General features: G+C 32.7%; 1 protein-coding gene across 1 annotated transcript; it reads left to right on the top strand.

Annotated features, from left to right (window-relative positions):
- Positions 1 to 1,891: 1,891 nt before the first annotated feature.
- GTPBP1 (GTP-binding protein 1) lies at positions 1,892 to 19,703 on the top strand. Its single transcript, XM_089634526.1, has 13 exons — positions 1,892 to 2,416; positions 2,527 to 2,638; positions 3,198 to 3,387; positions 10,683 to 10,861; positions 11,192 to 11,355; positions 12,803 to 12,925; positions 13,072 to 13,187; positions 13,615 to 13,759; positions 15,473 to 15,655; positions 16,135 to 16,270; positions 16,457 to 16,590; positions 17,277 to 17,516; positions 19,026 to 19,703. The coding sequence occupies exons 1-13, from the start codon at positions 2,297 to 2,299 to the stop codon at positions 19,230 to 19,232; spliced, it is 2,049 nt and encodes a 682-aa protein (XP_089490652.1). The 5' UTR covers positions 1,892 to 2,296; the 3' UTR covers positions 19,233 to 19,703.
- The last annotated feature ends 1,117 nt before the right edge of the window (positions 19,704 to 20,820 follow it).

The raw sequence follows: 20,820 nt of genomic DNA, 5'->3' as shown, positions 1-20,820 counted from the left end.
CATAAACTTATTCTAAAGCACCTTTGAACCTCAACATGATTTACGCGAGAAAAAAAAATATTACCGCAAATTAAAAGACACATTATTAATAATTGCCTTTCCAATGTAATCAATAGGTCGGGATGTAACAAGTGTGGATTATTTAAAATTAAATTATGTTGAGTGTGCAGACTCACTCTAAATGCAAAAAACTTTTTAAGTGTAGAATTACTAGATGTTCAATTAAAAAAATGTCCACCTAATCTTAGTTAGAAACTGCAGTCAATTTTTATATTTAAAAAAATCAATAATGAACTAATAACTTAAATACCCTTATATTTTATTTTTATTAGTTATAATATTTGACAAAATTAAATTTTTTTGGTCTTTCCAAAACGCATCAAATCGATGAAAGTAATCCATGAGGTTTTTTTCAACCGGCGGTGTATTTTGTGTGGGAGTCGAGATTTTCTCTCTCGTTAAGGCTTTAAAAATAGACTTATTTTAATTTGCTGCCAATGAAAAGGCGTTGTTGGATGTCAAGATATGCCTGGAATACCCGCAATTTCGGCACAAAAATTTCAAACGAGAGACTTAAGTTGCGATTATTGGTTGAGACGATAGTTGCGTTGCAACAGTCGCGAGCATAAAAATCCATTACGGTTGGTTTATTTATGGATTACGGTTTAATATGGAGGAGCGCACACTTTTATTTATTTTGTATTAATTTATGGAATAGTTTGCGTCGCCGCAACGTGGTGGTTTATTTATGGCCGCAACTAAAGTCTCTCGTGTGCGGGCGGCCTTATTATCAACGATGAAATTAAATGTTTCCATTTATGGCAGGGGCATTTAACTAAGCTTTGGCCTCGAAACTCATTTGAAACCGCCACGCCCACCTCAAAATTCTTATAGAAAACGAATAATATGGCTAAAAGCTCAGATCTCATTGGTAAGAACAGAAGGATTGCTTTGATCTCTCGCTCTCTACCATAATGACTCGTGTAACAGAAAGAGATGACGGAATTTTTTCTGTTTGACAGTTTCAAATCATTCAAACAAAATGAGAGTGGTTTATTTATACACGCGGGTTGTCATTTTCTGCCGAAGTACTATCATTTCCGTCGAAAATATTGCGTGTTAAAGTTGTTCGTGATAAAAATACAATATAAGCCAGTATAGTGTTAGCGAGTTACAAACATATTATATTCAAACTACCTACGTAAGTTCAAGTTTAAAGTGAATTAACAGTTTTAGGTTATTCGTTCGGTTTTTTGAACAATGCTTCATACTTGACATATGTCTTCCTCCACAACGTATAAATGTTATTTATTATATCGATAAACTTATTCATGTTATTGATTAGTGTTATCCTGTATTATCTTATTGTTTTGGTGAAATTAAAGATTTTTAAACATATGTAACCATGAGTTCATGAGGCTGAAAAATGTCGGAATTTTTCGTCGTACTGTCGGACAATCATGTTTTGGAAATTTTCTTCAGTGTCTTTGCAAATTTCTTGTCATTTTGGGTTTCTTCTTCTCAGATTAACAAGTTTCATCTTAAGGAAATGCACAGTAAAAGTTTATTTTCTTAGTCAGATGAACCTTGCCCTTGGAAAACATTTCGACATTTTTCTGCTTCAAGGACATTTTTATTTTTATAATAGTTTTTTTGGGCTAGTGAATGAATAAAGTAGGCTGAGAGCAATTATGTTGTCTATGGTCGCATCTTTTTTAAATGGCCTTGAGTTTCCTCTACCTTGTCTACTGCTCTGCTCCGCACGGTAGGTACTGCTTGTATATCTGTGGTTAAGTACTGTATAATTCTGTTGGATACAAAAAGCCGGAAGATATCGATCTAGAGAGTGGTATATTTATGATTTATGGTTTATGGCTGCGCAGAAGAGCACCATTTCCTCTCTAGAGAAATAACATAAATATACACGAACACGTATGTAGCTTCGTTGTCTAGAAAATTTCTGACAGCTGTCACAAAAGATTCGAGCTTCGGTCAAGTGTAAATTTAACCTAATGTTGTGCAATGAGCATAAAGAAAATATTGACTGAATAAGGGTAGTGTAAGATATGGATATCATCACCGGTGTTAGCACTCTACTATTATCACCACCTTCACGCATAAACCATTCTTTGCAGTAACCTTGATTCACCCTGAAGAATTGACTATTGTATCGAACTTTATATGATTTGAATAGTGGTTTTTGATTTGTGACTTCAATCTCCGGTGTTACATTGACTGTTTTAAAAGTATAGCTTCACGTCAGTGGCCAGTGACAGTCGTGTAAGTCATTTCCACAATGGAGGCCGAAGCAGAATCTCCTTCTGCCTCTACACCACTCACACCAGATGTGGCAGTGGAACCAGAAATTAATAATGGAACCCAAACAACTGTTGACTATTCAGCGATTCGTGGCAAGGTATGCATTTTTTTCATAATATTATTTTCAAAGATATCTACAACCTCATTGAACCTAAATATTTTTATCCTCTAGATTACTAAATTGATTTGTCATTTTTTTACTTTTAGGCAGTGTTAGTTAGCCCCACACAAGAGCAATATGATCTATTACAGAAACAACTAGTAGAGCAAATAGAAGAATGCCATGGAGAGATTATTTATGAAATAGGACTTGGAGAAGGTAATCTATGTGAAGAATTATTAATATTTATTTATTTAGCTCTGTGTAATTTTTTGTTACGTAATTTGTAAGTACTTATTGATTCATAAAATTACCTGCAATTATAATTTTAATGCTGTAAAGGAATCAAATCAGATTCAATTCTTGAAAATGAATTACTTACTTTATTCCTTTACCGAGAAATAATGCCAGAGATGTGCTTATTGTAATTCTTTGATTTTATTTTATTCATATAATTTCGTAGTAATATACAATTATTATACTTGCGAGAAATTCAATGTTGATTAAGAATTTTTTGTTTAAAAAGATACTCTGTTAAAAATATTATTCTATGAGTAGGTACTTACTTATTGCTTGGCTGAATTCTTTACACAATCAGATAAAATTTTTAAAATGAAACTTAAATTCAAAGCAAATTTGAGTTCATTGGACCAGATTTCATTCAGGACTAATGCACATCACAGACAACTGAAATTAGTTTGTTCGATAATAATATAATTATTTTCACATCTTACCACCATATTATAATATTCATTAAATGCTGAAATTGAATAATCAGGAGACAGCGAGGGTGGTCTGAATGAAGATGACTACAATGCCTCCCTGGCGACCCTCCAGTCCCTGGCGGCTGCCCTCGGAGCCTCCTGCGTAGAGCTGCGGAAGCGTGCCAGTTCCGGCCCACACCAATCTGTCACAGGACAGTACCTCATCAGAAAGAAGCTGGAGGATTCTGACTTTATGGAGATAAGGTAAACTTACGTCTAAAATCTAAAAATTTACAGTCTTACTTATTAGATATTTACGCCCCGGTTCAGCTTTGGGATACTTAAGCCCGGTTTAGTGCCAGTTTAACCATACCTACGCTGTGTCACATCAAGTTTTTCATTATATTATGAACCTATATATAAATATTATGACCCTACATAATATTATGACCCTGCATAATATTTAAACCGCTTTTAGTAGTAAGGGGGTTATAGTAAATACCTTTTCACTAAACTTGTTTTGGAAAGGGAATATTGTGGCAGCTTCTGTGATGATCGAACTCGGTCTGTTTGATAACCGACAAGCGTACTTCTCACCAGGCTACCCGTACCAAACCTGTTTTACAAATTTTTTTAATTATGACTTCAGTAGGAAATTCGCATCTTGTAGCGGAACTTAATTATAATAAATGCTTATAAAATTATTAAAGAATGTACAAAGAAATATTATGTGTACTGATGCTCCTTGCGTAAAGAACTTCTAGAAAAGAATAAAAGTAAGAACGTAGAGGTTTATTTTGTCGTAGTGATGTCATAAATTTTCGTGCTGTATTTATATTTGCAATTTCAACGCTAACCAATGCTAAATATAACCTTGTTTCTTAGAAAAGTTATGATGTTTTAAATTGTTTTTGGCAATTTAAGAAATCTGATGTTATTGCACCATATTATGCAATAATGAGAAGTAATTGAGCAAACCTAGACAATACTTCCACAATTGAAATTAAGATTGAAATGGCGCAGCAATTTTGATTTCCTATTAGCCTTGACCACAGGATAACAATATCACAACATTATTATTTGTATTAAAATCCGTTACATGAATGAACAAAGTGATATTCAACGGAATAAATAATTATAGGATCCTAATAAATAATTATAGGATCCTAACAAATAATTATAGGAATCCTATTATATTTTTGGTTCCAATATCAGATTTATTAACCCCTCAGGCTAATTTGTTCACTTTGGCGAACAAATAGCTATTACACGTAGAGTCAATTTGTTCGCTTTTTGGAACAGCTCATACGGTCGCATAGAAATCAGATCTCCCTTATTGTCATGGTGAGAAATATGAATTGAGGTTTCGAGGGCAATTTGAGGAAGAAAGGTGAAGAGTTTTTTACTAATTATTTGGTAAATATTCAGGGTCTTTGGCCACGGCTAATACGAAATATTTTTCAATAAAACCTTTTGATTCACCTCAATTATATAATCATAAAACGAAAGCGAATTTTTACTTTAGGTAATTAAAAATTAAAATGCTAAGATTTCGTATTAGCTGTGGCCAGCGATCCCGAATAATTACCATTATTTTTATATGAAACAACAAAAAAGTGAGGTGGCAATAATGTTAAGTAAAATATTTGTTTTTTTTTTCGTTATCAGTAATTTTAGTTCAGTGTTTAGACAAAAAACTTAAGGTAAGAATTTTCAAACTTTTTTATTAATTTTTTTAAATAAGTTTCAATGGCAAAGTTTGTACATGACGTAGGTATAAAGTATAAATTCAATGTTTTTCACAGGCCTGTAGTTTTTTAAAATTTTGTATTTAGTTTCGAGTTGTCGATACATCGTCTTCATAATGTTTGTAAGTTGATTATCAGTTTGTTCTCTCAGCCATATTTTTACTTTTGTTTTAAATATATTCATTTCTGTTATTTTTTTGTTTGTTTTGGTCTACTATTTTGTAGCATAGAATTTGATATTTCTCTGTACAAAAGATGTATTCAAACTGGGAGTAACCAGTATATTTTGGCTTATTGCTCTGGTTGAGTATTTATGTTGGGCAGTGGAGTATTCAGATATATTTTTTTTAGTTTAAATAAAATTTATTTTGAATAAAGTTTTTGTAGAGCATTGTGTAATTTTGTAGCATAGAATTTGATATTTCTCTGTCCAAAAGATGTATTCAAACTGGGAGTAACCAGTATATTTTGGCTTATTGCTCTGGTGGAGTATTTATGTTGGGCAGTGGAGTATTCAGATATTTTTTTTTTAGTTTAAATAAAATTTATTTTGAATAAAGTTTTTGTACATGTAGACTTGAAAGTTTTTAAATATTTCTTCTGTCAGAGTTCTAACAAAATCTTTTAGAATTGTCTTCAGTTCTCATTTAGGGGGCGCTCTGTGTGAGTGCTCAATACAGACCCCAAACCAGTTATCCCATACTCTATTAGTGAGTGACACGAAGCATAGTACACTTTTTTAACGCTATTTACGTTGAGGATATTACGGATGTTTTAAGAAGTATATGCACCTGCTGAGTTTTTTTGTAATACGTCAATGTGTGAGTTCCATCAGAGATTATCAAAGATTTCAATTCCAAGATATTTGATGCTTTTGGAGTGTGCTATAGTGGGAAATGGGAGTGTGATATATCGGGACTGAGGCATGCTAAACCTTGATTATGTTGATAGATTCCTTGTCATGTGTGTAATTTGAGAATAAATTTATTTGACTGCTGTCCTCTGGCTGTTATAGAAAATGTCAGATATTTTGTTTTATTGACACTAAGCGTGAGGGGGTTTCTTTTAAGCCAGATTTGCAGGAGACCAGGTCCATGTTCCGCTTCTTTGTAGGTACTTAACCAACCTCTTTCTTTAAATAAAATTACTGTATTATCAGCAAAACTAATGATTTTTCCCCTCGTTCCTAGATTACAGATATCATTGATATTTATTTATTTATTGGACAATTTGTATAGTGCCGCTTTTGTGAGATATCACCTCAGGGGCGCTTTACAGTTGATGCAGGTATTACAAAAAAATTTATACAAATATTATAAAAATAAATTGAAATTTATTTATTTATTGACGCCCTATTGGGCTTTTAAGTACATAAAAATTACAAATTTCATTTTTAGCAACAGTATAAAACAAACAATAGAAAATCGAAATAAAATATAATGATTTCTCATACATTATTTACATTTAAAAAGTGGTGGACTAATTTGGCTTTAAATGTATTGAAGTTTAAATTAAATATGTCAGCGACATCACTTAGTTCATTGCCCAACGTGTATTCTTTCTATGTATTCTTTCTAACACAGAATTCGTAGCGAAGTTATTGTTGTAGAATAAAATATTCCGTCTAGTATATTTTGGAGGTATATGTAAAGATAGCAAGTTTATAGTGTCAGGGCAGTCTAACCTTGAATGAACAATTTTATATAATAAAAGAAGATCAAATATTTTTCGCCTTTCAGATAATTTCGATAAGTTAAGTTTACTGCGTAAATTGACATAATTGATTTCAATAATAGGAATACCAATTTTGAAATTAATAAAACGTAAAAATTTATTTTGAATTTTTTCAATTTGTAAACAATGAGAGTTGAAATGAGGACATCAAATGGTTGCATTGTATTCAACCTGACTTCTAACCAGAGACGTGTATAGTAATTTTATAGTTTTTATGTTATTAAAGTCTTTAGCGTTTAAATAAATTAAGTTAAATAAAATGAAGTACTGGAACAGGTGATGAAGTGCAGAAACAGGTGAAAAGAAGATGGAGACTCTGCAGCAAGAATCCTAGGTAGTGAGAAAACTGAACCAGCTGCTGCAGCGAGAGTGTGCACCACGTCCACCAACAGTGCCTGCACGAGGTTCGTCATCCGTCCAGGTATGTGTCTGCTGCTAATTAAGCGCTGACACAGCATCCTCACATAGATAACAGACCTTGGCAGCACCGCTGTGACTTTCGGCAAGTCCATCAATCATCTCCATGTTATCTTTTCCTGGTGATTGTGTTAGTGGTGCAATGTGCCCGCAATAAAAGGCGACGGTCAGGATAATAAATTACCCTGGGCACTTGTTAGGGCCTTCAGAGTTTCCAAGAATGCCTTTGAAAACATCTGGCTTACCTACAGTTACCGATTCTACAGTTACCGAGTCCCAAGTTCAACTTCAGCGAATTTCGAATCTTTTTTAGCACAATTTTCGATTATTCATTTTTAACACACTGCACTCTAATCACGTTATTATAAAGTTCTGATTACTAATTGGTAAGTTAATTTAAAATGTTGATTGACTGATTTTAAAAATAATTTCAAAGGGATGTTGCCTCATTTCCCTTGAAAATACTAAATAAAAACACAAAGCGGTTAGAGGACGGCATGACGCGTCCGGCTGCCACGAAGGGCGCTACAATACTACATATTAGAAATAATATCGGTCCTAGTATGCTTCCTTGCGGTACTCCATCGTTGATTAGTAAAGGTTTGCTTCTCTCTTGTTGATTTGGATGCTCTGTGTATGCTCCATCATTCAACTTTTTAGTAAGTATTTTTGACATAGCAATTTTGAAAGTAAATTTTTTTTGTTTGTTTATTTGTTTGCAAAATTTGGATTCAAAAATTTAATATTTTAAAAACAAGCAGATTACTAAAAAAAAAATCGCTTCACAACAGTTAAACGGTGTTTTTGTTACGTTTTGTATAAAGATTTCAAAATATTAGATTGGGGTTGGTACAAATAAAAAATACTTTTAACTGGGCTCCGAAAGAACCGGCAATGTTACATTTCTGAAATTTTCAGCAGACTGACACGTGAAATTCCCATCTTGAAGAAGAGAGGTTATTTCAGACATATTATTTTTTAATTGACTATTGCCGAATTTAATAAGAATTCTACGTAATTGGTGTATTTTAATAACATAAATGTTTTATGTATGTGTAGGTAAATATAAATCATAGAAATCAATGTTTATTTCTAGCTAACAATGAATTCAAAATCTCATTTATGTTATAATCTGGGATTTATTACAATTTTTTTATGCAACAGATAAACAACCCTCTGTGGGTGTGAAAACAATGTATATATCTTTCCATGAACTATGAAGTATGTCAATTTCCATATTAGTAATGTTTAAACATACACAGTCATTTTTCAACTGAAAATATTTTCACAACATTGTAAGGCTGTATATGTTTTCGAAAAATAAAATTAAACACGGCGACATAGAAAACATTCTAACAACTCAGATGGCGCCGCAGCGGCGACATAAACAATAGGTTTCAACCGAGGATGTCTGCCTGGAGGACAGATAAGCCATATTTTGTTTAAAGTTTTTGTTTTTATTTTCTGTTTTTGTTTATGTATTTTGTTACAGATGACACACATAAACTTCACTTTGACTTTGGTTCAAGATTTTGCTTATGATAGCCTGCGTTAAGCGAGCCCTAAGGGTCTGAGACAGAGGTGTGAAATCGTCAGATCACGACAATAGAAAGAATTTTATTTTTTTTATTTTTTTTTTGCTGGATTTTATTTAGGTATTGGAGCCAGGAAGGAGTCTGAAAGGGTCGAGAGGATGCACTAGGTGGCATGAATGGCTGGGAGGTGACTGGAGAGACTAGGGTAGACTAGGATGAGGTGATTTTGCACAGCGGTACTGCCAAGGTCTGTTATCTATGTGAGGATGTTGTGTCGGCGCTCTTTATTGGCAGCAGACACATGTCAGCGCTATATTAGCGGCGGACACATGCCTGAGCGGATGACGAGCCTCGTGCTGGCACAGTTGGTGGACGGGGTAGTCTCTCTCCCTGCAGCAGCTGGTACAGTTCCTTCGCTACCTAGGACTCTTGCAGCAGAGTCTCCATCTTCTGTCTTTGTCGAGCGTCACAGCGGTGCTGCCAAGGTTTGTTGTCTATGTGAGGATGTTGTGTCGGCGCTCTTTATTGGCAGCAGACACATGTCAGCGCTATATTGGCGGCAGACACATGCCTGAACGGATGACGAACCTCGTGCTGGCACAGTTGGTCTAAATAACAAATGTAGATCCTAGGAAATAAATTGTACAGCGCCCTTGAGGTGATTTTTCACAAAAACGGCGCTCTACAAATTATCCAATTATTATTATTATTATTATTATTATACATTTTATTGTTTAAAAAATAAAAGGGTCCCTTTACAGGTATAGACACGTTCTATTCAGTTGTGTACGGTACCCACAGGCGATAGGTTGTCCTTTTTGCTCTGTTTTTCATTCATAACAATAACTACACATTCATTTTATTTGAATAATTTTTACTTAATATTTACGCAATATTTTTATAATTTTTTTGTTATAGGAAACGGTAAACGTAAGGTTCCCGTGAGTACTTAGCCCATAAGCCCATTGTGCTATCTCCCATACTGTGCAATAAATATGGAGGAGAATTTTGAATTCAGTGGTAGTGAAGACGAGTTTGTTTTCGAACTGCAAAGTAACTTTTACGATGAAACTTCGACAGATAGTATATATATCATAGTGATATCATAAGTTCAAGCAGTGAGAGTGATTTCATAGTTAATAGTTCAAACGAATCGCATGTTTTTGACATCAGTAGCGGTTCAAGTATTTCAGACGTAGATAATCGACAGGAGGAGGATTGGGTAGATATGCCCGAAGATGATGACCTTATGGACACTATAAACTTTGATATTGGCTTACAAACAACAGGTCCACAGGTTCCTGCTTCAATCTCAGAACCTATTCTATTTTTTAAATTGTTTTTTACACTCGAGCTTGTCAATGAAATTGTTAAAGAATCCAACGTTTACACCAGAGCAATATTGCAATCAAAAGATTCATTAAATTAATCCAAATTCCATTTGGCAGAATTGGCGTGATATTCAAATAGATGAATTTTGGGAATTCATTGGAGTCATTATGACGAATTGAGAAAAGGTCCCAAGAGGGACTGTGTTGTCTGCTCGAAAAGGGCAGGAAAAAGTGGCAGACGGGAAACAAGCCACGTATGCATTTGAGTGACTGCTCTCTAAAATACCACACGTTAAAAAATTATAAAGATAAAAATGCAAATTTTTATTTTATTAATAATCTTATAACATAATAAATATATATATTTCTTAACATAACTATATCTTTTAATCTACTGCCTTACCAAAATTTATTTTTCAAATTTTCTAAAAATATCGAAATTTTTCCTCATATTTTTACATTACACTGTATGGAGTAGCTGGTATACCGTATAAAAAAAAATGAGTACAAAGGGTTAATAAATGAGGTTAATAATGTTTGTGTGAACAATTTAATTTAGAGCACAAGTTATCCAAATATTATTATTATTACATATTTTTCATAATAGGACCACTTGCATAGGCTGCGTATAAAATAGGAATGAAGAATTTTCAATTTCCAAATCAACAATATGTTAAATATATTTACAAATACGTAATGTTATTAGCTCAGCTAAATATGTATTTCACACCATTCATATTATATTTATCTTGTTTTGTCATTGTTTTGACTTAGTATTTTTTCTTCTGTTATAGAGTGGCAGTGGTTGGTAATGTCGACGCTGGAAAATCAACTCTTCTTGGAGTACTTACGCATGGTGAATTGGATAATGGACGAGGTTATGCCCGTCAAAGGTTATTCAGACATAAGCACGAATTGGAGAGCGGTCGAACAAGCTCAGTTGGAAATGATATTTTAGGATTCGATAGTCTTGGTAATTTATTATTTTTATCTTATTTAAGTATTTTTTTTAAAAAAGACAAACATCCGATTTACAAACAACCATAATAATAATATTAAAATTTTAAAAATCGTGCTGCCGTCGTTATAAGCTGAAAATGTTGCTTTTGCAATGATGGAGGACTGCCAGAAGAGGAATTAAACTCACTACATCTGGGTGGAAATTTGATGCATTTATCCACTCGGCCACTAACTGTTCAAATCTTATACATAAATACGATTGGTTACTTCTCTTTCCACATAAATAAATAAAATCCGCATCTTTTGTTGAGTAACATTATTTAAAGTGCAATTTTGTTTTCAGGAAATGTTGTGAATAAGCCATCTCATGGGACATTGGATTGGGTCAATGTTTGCACAAAATCATCAAAGGTTGTGACGTTCATTGACCTTGCTGGACATGAGCGATATTTAAAAACTACTGTATTTGGTATGACAGGGCACGCTCCAGACTTTGGAATGTTAATGGTAAGGCAACTTTTCTTTAATTATTCATTCAAGAAAGTGCAGTGAAATCAGAATGTAGAGTTTTTTGTAAAAATATTATTTTGTACATTGAGATCCTTTTAGTTTCTAACTTACCTGTGAACTCTGGCTTGTCAAAGTACTGTAATTTTGCTAGCATTAAAGAACCTCAGTTCTTAATTTATTTGCAATATGTATTTCAATACTGTTTTTGATGTTGGAGGTTTTCACCTGTTGACCTTCTCAGTATCTTTCAAATCGTCCGTGCGGCCGGTTTAGCCACCTCACAAACCCATATTAACTCTACCCTTACGGTGCTAAAAAATTCCTCATTCTCCGGTGCTATACACTTGTTAAATATTTATATATTGTAATTATTTCATGCAATACATACTTGTAATACATAAATGTATTGCGTGAAACAATACATAAATGTATTGCAGAGGAATTCCTAAAATATAAACTCAGTGGTTAGTATATATACAGAGATATTTTAGTAATTAGAGACAATGTTCACTCAGTTGATAGCACCGGCAAGGAAAGGTTAATTCACAAACTTACTAGTTTGTTAACCCGAAAGATACAGAGTAGGCCTCTGTATTATGCAGTAAATATTGTAAAGTATGTATCATGTAAGAGCCCATCAGGGCGTGCATAATATAAGAAATAACAATACATAATAAATTAGTACAGAACCAAATTGAGTATAGCTCACCTATTTGGTCACCACATTGATTTTTAAGACATGTAAAAAATAAACTTAATGCTCCTATTGAAAATATGAACTATAACTGAGATTGGTATCTTTTTAAAATTGTTAACGCCCTTATTGACGGCCCTGAATTATTGCAATTGATTACATTTCATGTTCCTAATAGAGTCATACGAACTAAAACTATATTTCACTACAACAATAATGTTAATACCAATCTATCTCAAATCTCAAATCTCCGAAAGCTTTTCACTGATTGCTTTGAAATTTTGACACAACGTTGCATTCGAATACGCATGTGTATTTATATACCTATTTTATAAAGATGTCACAGGTAAAAACATGCGATTTTGAAAAACAGCGCCATCTGTTGGACAAACATGCTTTTTTTGAAAAACAGCGTCATCCGTTGGACGTAAAAGCAACACGTGCTATTGTTTCTGTTTTGTTAGTTTATAAACTCCCTTATACGACACATACACAGCTTAGGTAACCAATATGCAGACGTAGCAGATATTAGATTTTAATAGCACCGAAAAAACTTACAAAAAATCATTTCACATATTTTTTAAATTATGATTGTATTTTAGATCAAATTTAGTTATTATATTAGTATGTAGTATATAGTTGTGTATACACTGTATAGTTGTTTTGTAATCCTTTCTAGTTAAAAATGTTTTATTCTGTATTTAAAGGTACTTGTGTCGAAAATAAATCAGTTTAATGCTTGTTTTACAGATTGGAGCTAATGCGGGAATTGTTGGAATGACAAAAGAACATCTAGGTTTAGCCCTGGCGTTATCAGTACCAGTTTTTGTGGTTGTAACTAAAATTGATATGTGTCCACCAAATATATTGGCGGTAAGGATTATTTTAATGAAACTATAACCTTATGTCACTAATAGAACTCTGATAAGAAATTTATAAATATATATTATATCTATAATTAAACTACCCAGATATTCAAAAATGTGTTTGATTATTAAAGTATTGATTGATTTTTGTAGGAGAATTTGAAGTTGTTGGTTCGGTTACTTAAATCTCCCGGCTGTCGCAAGGTTCCGGTTATGGTAAAAACCAGTGATGATGTCATTATTACGGCTACCAATTTCGTATCTGAAAGGTAATTTACATGGATATTTGCTTCATTGCAATTATATTATATTGAAGCGCTCCGATATACTGATATATTTTATTTGAAGTTGGCAGTCGTACTTTAATTTGAATTTTGGTTTCATAACATTGTTGCACTATTATCTGCAGACTTCTGTCTGTTTCTTCTGAAAGCTTTACTTTATGACTTTTGCGGATTAGAACACCTTTATAACTCTCTTCATTTTTTTTTATTAGTCCGGAGTTGTTTCACGAAGGTTTATGAAGGGCATCTTCAGACTGGTCTGACCCAGTTCTGCTATCTGAAGATGCCTGTCGTATATATGTAGGTGAAACCGGTCCGGTCATTAGTAATAAAAAAGTCACAATAAAATGAAATTCCACCATAAATAATTAAAGGTTTTAATTTTAAATCTTTATTTTTATTATATTTTCAGATTATGTCCTATATTCCAAGTATCAAATATGAGCGGCGAAAATCTTGACTTATTAACGATGTTTTTAAATCTATTAAACACGCGAATGCCATCTCACGATCAAGAACCTGCAGAATTCCAAATTGACGATACTTATTCTGTCCCTGTAAGTTGTTGTTAAATATAATATTATGCATAGTAGAGTTTTCCGTGGTGTTACTGACGAGAAAGAACTAATTATTTCTAAACCAGTTGTTACCAGTGAAAAATCATGGGATTTAACTTGACTTGCATAGCACTTTTAAAAATGGCCTACAAAAGTAAGCCACCACGTACGCACATTACAAATATACCAAGTTCCTACATCATCTATTTCATATAACGAAAGTTGAAGTTGATTCAACTTTTATTTCTATCAGGCATTCTATCAGAAAGAAAGCCTGTTCTCATTGATCTATTTAAAATATTCTATGAAACAGATCATAGAATAGATTAGGTGGGAATCCAGCTTAATAAGGAACTCCAGTGAAAAATATTATTACTTTAAAAAATACATTCATATAGATCAACAATCGCTGATTCTGAACCTACAAGTTTTATTGTATGTGTACGCTGAATGTAGAAATCGTTATTTAAATAATAATAACACCATCACATTAAAATTCCCTGTTTGGTTGGCACGATTGAATATGTTAATTCTGTCGTCACCTCATCCCATTTCATTCTGGTTTTGTATGAAATTTTTTGATTGTTAATTTTGTTTTCATTATTATATGTATATCTACTTTACTTCTGACGAAATTGAAACTTCATTTAGGTGACTAGCCTGTATATTATTGTTAAATTAAACAATTTTTATTTTTTATTTATAACGCATATCCTGATTTATTATCAATAACCAACCACCGAAATTATGATAATGTATTATAAATAAAAATTGTTATTTTTTTGGAGTTATAAGTTTAGAAATGAATACATAATTTTATTACTAAGGGTATATAATTTTATTAATTACGGTCAATCACTTTTTAGAACATATTACAATTATTTTGAAGTGTATGGTAAACTTTTGGATACAAGTACAAAGCATGGTATCGCCTCTTATTAAACACTGCTTAAATCGTATATCTCACCATTATACAAAAGGAGATAGAATGACTTTCATAAGTTGGTCTCAGTTTGAGCTAGTACACAAAAATAGCAGAGGAGTTAACTAAATGGAAAAATTTAATCGACTACGGAAATGGCTGAATTTTAACATATTGGTCCTATTCAGTAACAATAGTGATGAGATGTCGAGATTTTACAATGTGTTCTTCAATTGATAGCGGTTTATTTTATGAAAAATAACTCTCAGTACTGAGTAAGAACAGTTATTTAGTTACTAAATTTACCCTATTGAAAATAAAAGTAAGCTCCTTGTGACTGATGACGTGACACAGACATTTCACAGATTTGGTGCTTTTTCTCTAGAAAAATTAAAACTTTGAAAATTATTTTAAATATTAAAACCAACTATAACAATTAAAAATAGACTGGTTAGAAGATCATTATTGAGAAAAACTATGCACTGGAGGAGTTCCTTATGTTCTGATAAAATATATTATACATAGGCATACACTCCTTGATACAGGAATGCCCTTGTGAGATGTGCAGATTATGTTTTTTTGTGATAAAAAATATTTTTTGAATAAGTAAATAAATTAGGTAGGTACTTGCTTCTCTGGATTTAAAATGATTCTTTTTTATAATTTTCTCAATGCATCCATCAATTCCAATTTTAAAAAGTTCACCCTCCTTTCTATGTACGTACAAAGAATTTATTTCTCCGAAAAGGAAATAAAGTTATTAAATAATGTGTTCAATATATTTGTTTCAGGGTGTAGGCACTGTAGTATCGGGTACCACGTTACAGGGAACAATAAGATTAAACGACACTCTCTTACTTGGACCAGATCCCCTCGGCCATTTCATACCCATTGCCGTTAAGAGTATTCACAGGAAAAGAATGAATGTGCGAGAAGTTAAGGGAGGGCAAACGGCCAGCTTTGCCCTTAAAAAGGTATCAATCTTACCGTATATTATTCTTTTGTACAGGTAAATCATTTTAAAGAGACCCTTGCTTATGCAGTGTTGTACTGGATCAAATAAAAAAATATTTATTTTAATAATAATTTTGTTTTTGTTAGGAAGCTGAAGAATGAAATTAAAAAAAACATAAGCGAACATTGTCGAATTAAATTGTTATTAATCGTAAATTTTAACAGAATTGATAAACTTCACTACGCACCCAGTATCTTTGGACATTTGCGGGGTAAGAGGGGACTGCGGGCGGGTGTTCCAAACAAGTTCAAAAATCTTTTTTGAAACTTTCGATGCTATCAGTGTGCACAATTACTTTTGAACTTGTCCCTTTTAAAATGATTGCCTGTACGTAAGTATCAAATGTGTTGAGTTTGAGCTACTTTTTGTATACTCTTCATTTTTAATTGGGTACGTTTCATTGGGTATTTTTTTAAGGTTGTTTTTTAAATTTTTCAGATAAAGAGATCACAAATCCGCAAGGGAATGGTAATGGTATCACCATCGCTAAATCCACAGGCTTGTTGGCAGTTTGAGGGTGAAATTCTGGTTTTACATCATCCAACCACTATATTGTCCAGTTATCAAGCGATGGGTATGTTTTAAATAAATACAAATGATTATCAAATTTAATTCTACACACAATATTTTTGCAATTACATATTATTTTGCATAATTTTCAGACCTTAAGTGGTAAATGTAAAGAACTTTTTCCCCTTCTAGCATTATAATGGTATTTCTATCTGTGTCCACATTAAAATATTTTTATTTTGTGTTTCAGTACACTGCGGGAGCATTAGACAGACAGCTTCCATACTTGGAATGTCTCAAGAATTCCTTCGAACTGGTGACAAAGCTATTGTGAGGTTTAGGTTCATTAAACATCCAGAATACATCAAACCGGGGCAGAGAATGGTTAGTAAAGAATTTTTACATTTTAATCATAATATTGATTGACCCATCTTCTCAATCATATTATACTTCACAGACCACCCGACTATCGAGAAGAGTGTCTTGCATGCCCACTAGTGAGATATAAGGTGAAAATTTCCAAGGCCTATTTTACTGCTGATCCAAATAATACAGGGTGTCCCCCGCTAAACTGTGATAACTTCAGGGTGGTGATTCTACATGATAGTACAAGTAAAAGACAAATAAATTTTCGAAATTCCAAAATTTTAATGTAGTTTTTACGTTAAAAAGTTGAATTTTGTGTTGGGAAAAAAAATATTCTTCTATGGAAAAATAATTTTGAATGCGAAAATAAACATTGGAATTTCGAAAAAGAGAAATTATTGTTTTCTTTCTATCATGTAGAATCACCTTCCGAAGTTAGCGCACTTTAACCTCGGACACCCTGTATAATCATTTAAGTTTTAATAAGAAAGTTAGCACCAAAACAACAATCTAATGCTAGTCTCACATGTACGCTACGCTCTCACAATATTTATTAGCTAGGCCTGCTTCGTCATGACTTCCCAATGGGAATGTATGGTGAGCGATATGATGAAATAGGCCAAGCCAACATATATTATGACAGCGTACGTATGAGACTAGTTTTTTGTTACTTATTATAATTTTTTAATGTATGTCTTTTACAGCTTTTCCGTGAGGGTCGCACAAAAGCAGTTGGCAATGTGTTGCGATTACTCCAGTCCACGACACTTCTCTTTCCACCGAAGATGAAGGCCAACAAGATGCACGGGAGAGGGCAACAACAACAACAACAGCAACAGCAGCAGCAGCAGCAACAACAACAACAACAACAACAAGGAAATAATGCAGTCCCCGCCACAGCTTCCAACACTTGCTCTCCCCTGGCGCACGGAAGCATGCCACTGGTAATTATTCTAATATATTCTATATTTCATCCGTGGCATTACCATGATGGTGGTTAAAACCTAAGATCATTCAGTTGTTTGATTCAGAGTTATCACCGCCTGCCATTCTATATTTGGAGCAATATTCAAGTATTTTATTGGCTAGTGTTTTAATTTATTTATTAGGACATTCACAGTAAATTTGACTACAAGTTATATGGTTCTAAGTATTAAATTTTACAAAGTTAATATACCTATTACATATGTCCTGGTAATTTCGTCTGGGATGAAAATTATAGTTCTTGATCCTTTAATCATAATAATAACATCTTGTATCTTAATAATAACAAAGAATACTAAATCGGCAGAAAGTGTGTAGAGAGATGATTTTTTACTAAACAATGTGTATACTAATTGTTATTGTAATAGACTATTAATAAAAGTTTAATGAAAAATTAAGCGCAAATAGTGTTTAAATAATTTATCACGCCAAAAAATTTATAAATTTTTCTTAGTGGGTATAATTTGTGGTTGCGCGAGTAATTGGTGAGTTGTTTGCTGTAATAGTGTTGTTGGCTTCTATATGAAAAAGCATAGTGTGCCTGGTACCTTCACCTCATTGGAACATTTAAACCAATGACAGTTAGCAAGCAATTTGAAACTATATACCATATTTTATTATTTAATAGATTCTTTAGAAACAATGGATCTGACAATGTACATCTGTAGTTATGTTGTATTTCTTGAGTAAATGTTTCCAAAGTTTATTCTGTATATATACTTTATATTGAGGATTCCATATTATGGAAGCATTCTCCAGTGGACTTCTCTCTGACCAATGAACAGAACAACATTTCTAGAGTCTTAGCTCTTTTGAAAACTTATTCTTAATAGGAAATCTACCTTTGATATAATTTGTTCGATGTGCTTATCGAAATTTAATTTGCTGTCTAAGTAAACACCTAGATCTTTCATGTATATATTCATGGTTGTAGAGGTTTATTGTTCAAGTCGTAAGGATAAATGATTTTATTTTTTTTTTTAGTAAACGTAATCGAGTGACAATTATATATTTTTAAGGACAATAAGTTTGATTCACAGCGCACAAATGATCGAGATCGCTTTGTAATTCCGTACAATCGGATAATGATTGTATTGGTTTAAAAATTTTCATCTCATCCGCATAAAACAACTATTAGTAACTATTTTGGAAGCATGCATAAATGTAATTTATGTAAATATTAAATAAGAGTGGTCTGAAATGCGACCCCTGGGGCACACCTGAGACAATTTCCACTAAGCAAGATGTGAAACCATTGGTGACTGTGATTTGGTGCCGATTACTGACATATAATGCAATCCATTTATAGAGATCACCGTGAATTACTAGAACTAGTAACTTCTGTAAAAGAATATGGTGATTAATAAGGTCAAATGCTTTAGAGTAACTCGTATAAATGGTGTCTACTTAATATTGTATAACTCATCCAACAAGGGATAACCACGATAATTTGTTTATTGATTTCACAGCCAACTGATGTAACAAATTCAGGGTCGACCTTTGAAATTCAAAATGACAAGAGGAAAGAAAACTCCCAGCAAAGGTCGACTGGTAGAAGATCACGAGGGAAGAAGCCTGACCAAGGAAATGCACAGCCAAAACACGAAACCCCTCCGAAGACATCTTCAGAGCAAATTCCTGTTACAAATTCAAATGGCAGTTTACCAACTCAATAAGTTCAATCTCAGATTACATATATTATATTGAATATAAAATTTTATTTTCCAATTATTATAAATGCTTTATTTTCGAATGTGCATCTGTCCTTCCATCCCCCCCTCCCCCACCTCCCCATGATGTTACATGTAAAATGTAAATGGATATAACCAACTTTCATAAAAAAATTCTATCATTCTCAAGAGAATTTATTTATACATACAGGAGAATTTCAAGGAACTTATTTTTTATAATGTTAAAAAGACACCATCCTGCATATTAAGTAATAAGTACCTACTATTTGCAGAGTTTCTTATTGTTTGAATTTACGAAAATTGAATCTTCAATTTTTTTTTCATGTATTATATTGCAGATGAAAAACTTATGTGGCATTAGTTTTTTTTTTTGTTTTTATAAATGATTACAATCCTTTATGAGATATTTTTGTTTTAAATAATAAATAACTTTGTAAACATCCCTATTTAATCAAACAGGATAAAAGATGTAGAAAGGACTTTTAATCAAAGTCCCCTTTGATTAAATAGTGGTGTTTGCAAAGTTATTTATTTTATTAAAATTAAAATGACGCCACAAAGTTATTTTGCAATTATTGAAGAAGATATTTTTGCTTTGCTATTTTTAATGTTTTGTTTGTTAATATTTTTGTAAGTAGTTTTTGCCAATAATAAGCACAATATACTTTAAAGATATTTTTCTAACAGCTCGCGGATTGTTTTAATGGGTATTGCTATAGTTAACAATAATTTTAAGGAGCTCTTAATATATGTAAGAACATATTCCGTAAAATAATGTATGTATTGACAAATGACATCTCTTCACTTTCTGTGTGTGACTATTTTTTGTGATTTATATTACAGTTAGCCAATGGCTGTGAGGAAAGTTGAAAGTAAAATTGTGGCATGCACGGTTAGTTCTTGTTGGCTATAGTTATATCTACACCTACTCCTAAAAGTTGACTTGCTATTCGCTTAGTAGTTGGAATCAATGAGGGAGTACACACGGGCTTGAAGAGTAACGCATTGTGCCTGAGTGCCGCAGTTAGCCAATGGCTGATGATTTTAGCCATCTTGGTGAAGAGGAATTAAACTAAATAATAAGCACGGTCATACTTTAGGGAGCAAATGAGGCGATGGACTAGTGACCAAAAGTCAGTAGATTTTAACTTAAGAAAAAATATTTTTCACATATATGTACCTCTTTTCAGCAAAATGACCAGGGTAATTCTGGCAAGCTCTTCAGAGGAACTAGTAAATTGAAAGACTAACTAGACTCCTAAGAGAGCTCCCTGGCTCCAATCAGGAGTGTTCTCTTCATTGTTCATTAATTTCCTTCATTATTTTCTAATGGAAACTAAACTTGGCTGATGGATGCCAGTTTTTACATGCCCGGTTATAGTTTAGATTACTAACAGAAAGCTAGGGATGGAACCTTTGGTGAAATCTGTAAACCATTAGCTGTGGAATTTAACAACAAAAGTTTAAAAACTTTTTTATATTACAGCAAATAGTTTTTTAGACGTAAATCTGTTGTTCGAAAACAAAAATTCAATTTAAGATTTTCAGGAAAAATATTAGATGTTAGATAATT

This window comes from Hesperophylax consimilis, chromosome 8 (assembly GCF_061612785.1).
Source record: "Hesperophylax consimilis isolate HC1 chromosome 8, BYU_Hcon_1.0, whole genome shotgun sequence".
NCBI lineage: Eukaryota > Metazoa > Arthropoda > Insecta > Trichoptera > Limnephilidae > Hesperophylax > Hesperophylax consimilis.
This window is presented reverse-complemented; position numbering and strand designations above follow the sequence as displayed.

What these genes read in the sequence shown, in the direction of transcription:
- GTPBP1 (XM_089634526.1), top strand. Translation starts at nt 2,297, where the DNA reads ATGGAGGCCGAAGCAGAATCTCCTTCTGCCTCTACACCACTCACACCA. An exon ending in GTCCACCAAATATATTGGCG is followed by an intron (nt 12,926 to 13,071) that starts GTAAGGATTATT and finishes TGATTTTTGTAG; the next exon opens with GAGAATTTGAAGTTGTTGGT. An exon ending in GTCCAGTTATCAAGCGATGG is followed by an intron (nt 16,271 to 16,456) that starts GTATGTTTTAAA and finishes TTTGTGTTTCAG; the next exon opens with TACACTGCGGGAGCATTAGA.